Source organism: Pelodiscus sinensis, unplaced genomic scaffold, assembly GCF_049634645.1.
Source record: "Pelodiscus sinensis isolate JC-2024 unplaced genomic scaffold, ASM4963464v1 ctg149, whole genome shotgun sequence".
NCBI classification, from domain to species: Eukaryota; Metazoa; Chordata; order Testudines; family Trionychidae; genus Pelodiscus; species Pelodiscus sinensis.
In genome coordinates, this window is record NW_027465936.1 from 129,738 (window position 1) to 136,816 (window position 7,079).

The 7,079-nt window shown below is 67.6% G+C and overlaps 2 protein-coding genes across 2 annotated transcripts; both read right to left on the reverse strand.

Moving 5' to 3' along the window:
- Positions 1-2,040: 2,040 nt before the first annotated feature.
- On the reverse strand, positions 2,041-3,426 carry LOC142825200 (E3 ubiquitin-protein ligase RNF182-like). Its single transcript, XM_075917079.1, has one exon. It carries the CDS (start codon positions 3,407-3,409, stop codon positions 2,720-2,722), a length of 690 nt encoding a protein of 229 aa, XP_075773194.1. The 5' UTR covers positions 3,410-3,426; the 3' UTR covers positions 2,041-2,719.
- On the reverse strand, positions 3,424-4,737 carry LOC142825201 (uncharacterized). The gene has a single exon (XM_075917080.1). It carries the CDS (start codon positions 4,735-4,737, stop codon positions 3,424-3,426), a length of 1,314 nt encoding a protein of 437 aa, XP_075773195.1.
- Between the last annotated feature and the right edge of the window lie 2,342 nt (positions 4,738-7,079).

The window sequence follows — 7,079 nt, forward strand, 5'->3', positions numbered from 1 at the left end:
GCTCTGGCTGCCTCATGGCCAGCAGCGGAGAGCAGGGCGCTCAGGGCCCCCCCAAACAGCCACAGAGCTGCTCTTCCCCCCACCGCCCCAGCCAGGCTCCCACCCAGCCACGAGGCCGGGGCCGTCGGGACAAGGGGAGCTCAGCAGCAAGGGGCCTGGGTGGGCAAAAGGGATCGTACCCGAAGGCACAGCGCACGGTGGGGGTGGCGCGCCCTCCCCCGTTGCCATGGGCTCCTGCCACGCTGGACTGCAGGGCAGGACGGATGGGCAGCCTAGTGGGCAAACTCCAGCCACCGGCCCCCCGGGCTCACAGGTCCCTCCCCCCCACGGCCCAGGCTCTCTGGGGCCAGGCTCCACCAGGGGTCCAAGGTCTCCTGGCCGGGCTATGGGGCCGGGTTCTCTGGAGCTGGGTTCTCCGGGCTGGGTTCTCCGAGCCAGGCTCTGGGGCCGGGCTCTGGAGCTGGGTTCTCCGGGGCCGGGCTCTGGGGCTGGGTTCTCTGGAGCTGGGTTCTCCGGGGCCGGGCTCTGGGGCTGGGTTCTCTGGGGCCAGGCTCTGGGGCTGGGTTCTCTGGGCCCGGGCTCTGGGGCTGGGTCCTCCTGGCCGGGCTCTGGGGCTGGGTTCTCTGGGGCTGGGTTCTCTGGAGCTGGGTTCTCTGGGGCCGGGCTCTGGGGCCGGGTTCTGGGGCTGGGTTCTCTGGGGCTGGGTTCTGGGGCTGGGTTCTCCGGGCCGGGCTCTGGGGCCGGGTTCTCTGGAGCTGGGTTCTCTGGGGCCGGGCTCTGGGGCCGGGTTCTCTGGAGCTGGGTTCTCTGGGGCCGGGCTCTGGGGCCGGGTTCTCTGGAGCTGGGTTCTCTGGGGCCGGGTTCTCTGGAGCTGGGTTCTCTGGGGCCGGGTTCTCTGGAGCTGGGTTCTCTGGGGCCGGGCTCTGGGGCCGGGTTCTGGGGCTGGGTTCTCCGGGCCGGGCTCTGGGGCCGGGTTCTCTGGAGCTGGGTTCTCTGGGGCCAGGCTCTGGGGCTGGGTTCTCTGGGGCCGGGCTCTGGGGCTGGGTTCTCTGGGGCCGGGTTCTCCTGGCCGGGCTCTGGGGCTGGGTTCTCCGGGCCGGGCTCTGGGGCCGGGTTCTCTGGGGCCGGGTTCTCCTGGCCGGGCTCTGGGGCCGGGCTCTGGGGCCGGGTTCTCCTGGCCGGGTTTTCCGGGGCCGCAAGGAGCCTGCCATTTGCACTGCAAGAGACTCCAGGGCTCAGTCCTAGAAATGGCCACGTGGGCCCAGGCCCCCTCCCCAGCAGCCTGGGCAGCGAGCTCCAGGGTGCAGCAGAGGGGGACTCTCGAGACAGAGCAGGGCCGGGCCTCCCTGGGGGGGACAGCTGAGCACCAAGACCCAGGGCAGCTGGTTTTTAACGTCCCTAAGAACCAGGAAACAAACATCACAACTAGACTTGACTTTGCTTTCTTCGATCAACGTAATAAAGGGGCTGGCGGGTTCGTTAACCCTTCAGAGAGTTCAGACCGAAGCCGACTGAGGCGCTTCAAAACCATCTCACCAAACTAAGTGATTGAGCATCAAAACGGCAAATGAAATTGAATGTTGATGACTAAAGTGACGCACACTGGGGAAAAGAATCCCAAAGATACTTGCGATAAGATGGGGACTAATTTAGCTACAACCACTCAAGAGAGATCTTGGAGTCAGTGTGGATACTTGCATGTAGATAGTTCTCTGAAAACAGCCACACAAAAAGCAAACAGGATGTTAGGGATCATTAAAAAAGGGCTAGAGAATAAGACAGAGAATATCTTATTGCCGCTGTATAAAACCAGGGGCCGCCCACATCTGGAATCCTGCGTCCAGACGTGGTCGTCTCATCTCAAAAAGATCTATTGGCTTTGGAAAAGGTTCAAAAAAGGGCAACACAAATGCTGAGGGGTTTGGAACGGGTCCCATATGAGGAGAGATTAAAGAGACTTGGGCTTTTCAGCTTAGAAAAGAGGAGACTCGGGGGATGGGATCGAGGTCTATAAATCACGAGCGGTGTGGAGAAAGTGACTAAGGAAAACGTATTTACTTGTTCCCATAACATCAGAACGAGGGGTCACCAAATGAAATCAATAAGCAGCATATTTAAAACAAACAAAAGGAAGTTTTTCTTCACTCCGCACAGTTAACCTGTGGAACTCCCTGCCAGAGGATGTGGTGAAGGCCAGGACTATAACAGGGTTGAAAAAAGATCTAGATAGATTCCTGGAGGTTGGGTCCATCAACGGCCGTTAGCCAGGCTGGGTGGGGATGGTCCCTGGCCTCTGTCTGGAGGTGGGTGGCGGGAGGGATCCCGTGAGGATTCCCTGCTGTGACCCCTCCCTCTGGGGCACCTGGCCCTGGCCACTGCCGGCTGGACGGGCCATTGGTCTGACCCCGTCTGGCTGTTCTGATGTTCTTAAAAACAAGCCCCGAGGAGGTTAAATAAAGCCCAGCGGGCCCCAGGGAAACCACAACGACTAGGAACAGCTGCAAAGCCGCCGTCACAGGGAAATCCCTTCGCTCTGACGGGCCCTGCGGGGAGCGCGGCGCTGCGCACGGCTCCTTACACGCTGGCCGGGCGGGGCCGGGCCAGGCAGCGGGAAGGCCGGCGCTGCCCGGCAGGACGATGGCAGCAGGGTGCGTAGCGCATCTCCCTGCAGCAAGGGGGGCCTGGCCTGGGCCCCGAGCGGTGACGCCCTCCGGCAGGCTCAGGGCGAGGGCGGCCGGAGGAGCTCCCGGCACAGGCACTGGCAGAGGCTGCCGAGCACGCAGAGCAGCAGGGTGCAGGGCACCAGGCCGGCCAGCACGAGGCCCAGGCCCCGGCGCTCCATGAGCAGCAGGTAGATGCCGAAGGGCAGGGAGCTGAGGTAGACGAGGCAGAGCGCCCAGAGGAGGAAGTGGGGGCCGGCCCGCCCGGGGCACTTCGGGGGGGGGCCGTCCCAGGGCAGCGCGTCCAGGCTGACGGGGCGGTACAGGCGGATCACGTCCCGCAGGCCCAGCCCCTCGGGGCGCGGCCCGTCCCCGGGCAGCTCCAGCAGGGTGAGGACCAGGCAGTCGGGGGCGCTGCGGGCGGGCTCCAGGACGCTGGGGCACAGGAGCACCTCGGGGGGGGGCAGGGGGCCCCGCAGCGCCGCCAGCACCTGCCCGTCATCCCGGAGCTGCTGCACGTCCGCCCCGGGCACCGGGGTCTCCTGGCGGCAGAAGGGGCAGCTGAGCAGGCGGGGTGCGGGCTCGCCCAGGGCCGCCATCCTGCGCAGGCAGGCGGCGCAGACCCGGTGGCAGCAGCCAAGCAGCTTGGGCGCGCGGGCCCGGGCGTCGTAGCGGTGGCAGCAGATCTGGCACTCCAGCTCCGGCAGCCCTGGCTGGTCGCTCGCCAGCTCCCCGGCCTGGGGCTCCATGGTCGCCTGGGGGGTCAGGGGAGACCTGCATGAGTGCGAGCAGAGACCCACGGGCCCCCCCGACAGTGCCCCGGGCTCCCAGGCCCCCCCGACAGCGCCCCCCCGACAGCGCCCCGGGCTCCCAGGCCCCCCCGACAGCGCCCCGGCCTCCCGGGGCCCCCCCCCAACAGCGCCCCGGCCTCCCAGGCCCCCCCGACAGCGCCCCCCCGACAGCGCCCCGGCCTCCCAGGCCCCCCCGACAGCGCCCCGGCCTCCCAGGCCCCCCCAACAGCGCTCCCCCAACAGCGCCCCGGGCTCCCAGGCCCCCCCGACAGCGCTCCCCCGACAGCGCCCCGGCCTCCCAGGCCCCCCCGCCAGCGCCCCGGCCTCCCAGGCCCCCCCGACAGCGCCCCCCCGACAGCGCCCCGGCCTCCCAGGCCCCCCCGCCAGCGCCCCGGCCTCCCAGGGCCCCCCCGCCGGGCTGGAGCGGGGCGCGCGCCTGGGGCTGCCCCGGGCTCCGCGGCTGCGGCGTCTGACGCCCGAGGAGGAGCCTGCCCAGGGCAGAGCCCCCCCGCGGCCCGGCCCCCCCCCCGCGCCTTCAGCCGGGCAGGCGGGGCCCCGCTGGCGAGCCCGGACGCATCCGCCGCGGTGGGGGGGGGGGGGCGGACACGTCTCCCGTCGCCTGCGCCGCGGGCGGGGCCCCTCCGTGCCCGGGACCCCGCCCGCAGCCACCTGCCGCGTGAGCCCGGCTCGCCCTGCGGGGGGGGGGGCAAGGAGCCGCCGCCGGACAAGCCCGCTGCTCCCGGGACCCTGCGCCCCCCCCCCCCCACGGGCTCGTGCCCGGCCCCCGAGCAGCTGGCAGCTCCCTGGCACCGCCGAGGCGGCAGACTGAGTCCGGCCCCCCCCCCGGCTCGGGCGCTTTGCAGCAGCGGCCCAGGGGCCGTGCCCCCCCCCCCCCCCCCCCGTGTGCCAGGCTCTGGCTGCAAACACCAGCCCCACGTGGGCCCTGCCCTGGGCACTGAGCCCCTCCCCCTCGCAGGGGCAGCCCCCACCGCGGTGCCCAGGGCCTGCAGGCTCAGAGGGCGGAACGGCCGCCCCCCCTCGTCCTCCCCAGCCCACCTCCTACCTGCAGGCTGCAGCAGATGGCACTTTGCCACCCCCCCCCCAGCCCCAGCACCTGCACTGCCACGCTCCCCCGGGCCCAGCCCTTGCAATGGCCCTCCGGGCACCCGAGGAGCGGCTCTGGGCGAAGGCAGGGCCAGGCCGCCGGAGGAAGCTGCAGCGTCTCCCGCACAGCTCAGCGAAAGCCAGGGCTGCTGCTGGGTGCTGGATTGACAGGCCTGAGTCATCTCCACAGCAGAGGCGGCAGCGCGCCCGCACCCTCCATGGCCAGCACCAGCACCGGGGTGTGACGGCGCGTCGGGGTCCCCCACCTCCTGCACCCCCGAAGTGGCCGAACAGACTCCCCCAGCCAGTAGAACAGGGGAGTTTATTGCTCCTCCAGGATACAGCCCAGCACAGATGGAATCTGGTCACAGGGCAGGCCTAGGATGCCTCAGCCCCCCTTGAGCTGGGGGAGCCTGGGCCCCTAAACCCCAGCCCCTTGCTTAGGCTGCTTCCTCCATGATACCAGACAGAAACTCCCCACTCTCCTCCAGCCCTGGCCCCAGCCAGGTGCTCGTCTCCCCCCCCCTCCCCCTTTGTCTCCCCCTGGGCGGCTGAGCCTGGGTGTCTGGTGAATCCACATTTGGGAGAGTCAGTGGGAATCCCCCATCCCAGCACAGGGGGGCCCAGTCACAGAGCAGGCAGCCCCCCCACCCCACTGCACCACACGGGGCTGCAGCACAAAGCCGGTGCCGGCTGGGAGCAAGTCCAGAGCAAGCTGGAAAAGCCACGGAGCAGCAACAGAGGCAGAGCACCTAGGCCAAGACCCCCCCGGCTGCCTGAGGAGACAGCTGGCATCCGATCGGTGCCTGTGCGTAGCACTATCTAGTAGTGTGCGCAGAGCCCCTCAGCTCCCCCTCCACCAGTCGCACTCCCCAGCCCCCCCCAAACAGGGACTGCAGAGTCAGTGACCAGCCCCTCCTTGTGGACTCCACTTCTCCAGGGCAACATTCAACTCCCGGCGCCGGGAGGCCAAGGGGTCAGATGGAACCAGAAGCTGGCAGACAGGACGGCGGCTACAAGCCAAGTTGCTCAGGGCCTGGCGCTGGCACCAATCTCATCAAGCAGTTTCATTCAGGACCTCGGCCCCAGAAGCGGGAGCGTGCGGACAAAACTGGCTGCCCCAAAGCTGGGGCCCAGGCAAGCGCCCAAGACCTTGACAGCTACTGAACAGGCAGTCGGATTTATTCCAGCCGGCACAGGACCCGGAGCTGCTACGGTGACGTGAACGGGAAAGAGGCGACTCCTAGGACGCACGGGCCAAGGATTTGCAGTAGAGACGGACGTTACGCCCGGCCCTGGGGAGCCCTCGGCTGGCGCGGGGATGAATTCAGAGCGAATTGGTGCAGGGAGCGGGTACCAGGATGAAAGCGCTAAGCCCAGGCTGTCTCCACTCACCCTGCCGGGATCGAGGTTCTCGTATGGACTCGTAAATCGAAGGCGGAGGGCGGCTCCGGCCAGCGGCCGAATTCCTGGCGGCCACGAGGAGGAAGAGATCAGCCTGCGCAGCAGGGACAGCACCCCGCTCGGCTTAAGAGAAGCCCACTCCAGCTGCAGCTTCTCCGGCGCTGGCCCGGCCCAGACCTGGCCCAAAAGAGGCAGCTGCAGGAGCTGGGCTCGTTCAGCCTAAGGCCAGTCGCATGCCCCAAGTGCAAAGGGAGAGAAACTGGCCACTCAGTGGTGGGGGGTGAAGTTAGAGACTGCCCAGCCCTCAGGGCAGGTCTGGAACTGCCTCAAGGAAAGCAGTGGAGCAAGGCCCAGCTGGCCCCCAGGCTGCACGCGGCAGGATGAGCTAGCTGGTAGTGGCACAAGGCTAGGAGCGAAGAGCCGCCCTGCCCAGAGAGGGGCGCTATTGGAGGGGGCTCTGAGCTGCTATTTTCATTCGTTCCCCGGCAGCTGGGGGTGGGGCTCGCTCCCAGGGCACTGGGTTTGGTGTCAGGAAGGGATTTTCCTCCAGGGCCGATGGGCACAGAGCTGGAAGATTTTCCACCTTCCTGGGTGGGGTGGAGCACAGGACACATGCACGCCAGCTAGCACCAAGAGCAGACCCGCTGTCACGGGCAGCCTTTAAAGCAGGATGCGAGGGCTCCAGGAACTCAGCCCGAGCTAGGAGCCCTGTAACGCGCCTGTGATCAGACTGGTCCTTCGAGACCACCCGTCTCCCTGCACTGCCCGGCTTTGTTCACAGCAGCCCTCCCAACTTCTGCAAGCAGAGAGGCAGAAACATGCCCCTGCGGCACTACCCCGTGTGATTTACCCTGCGGGCAGGCCCTCCGCGCACCGAGGCAGGGGCTGGAATAGTGTGATCACGGAGCTAGAGCCCACCAAGAGGGCAGCGTTAAGGCTCCATGGCCAACCTGAGTGGTTCCTTGGTTGGAGCAATGGATGTCGTGAATGGTCTGAGGCCATGGATCATTTCCTAGGTATTTCAAGGGGTGAGCCTCACGCACGTTCTCTCCTGCGGCATCGAGCTGCCCCGAGCGGGTTCAGTGGTAGGGCTAGGACCCCACAGGCCTCTGCCCTTGAG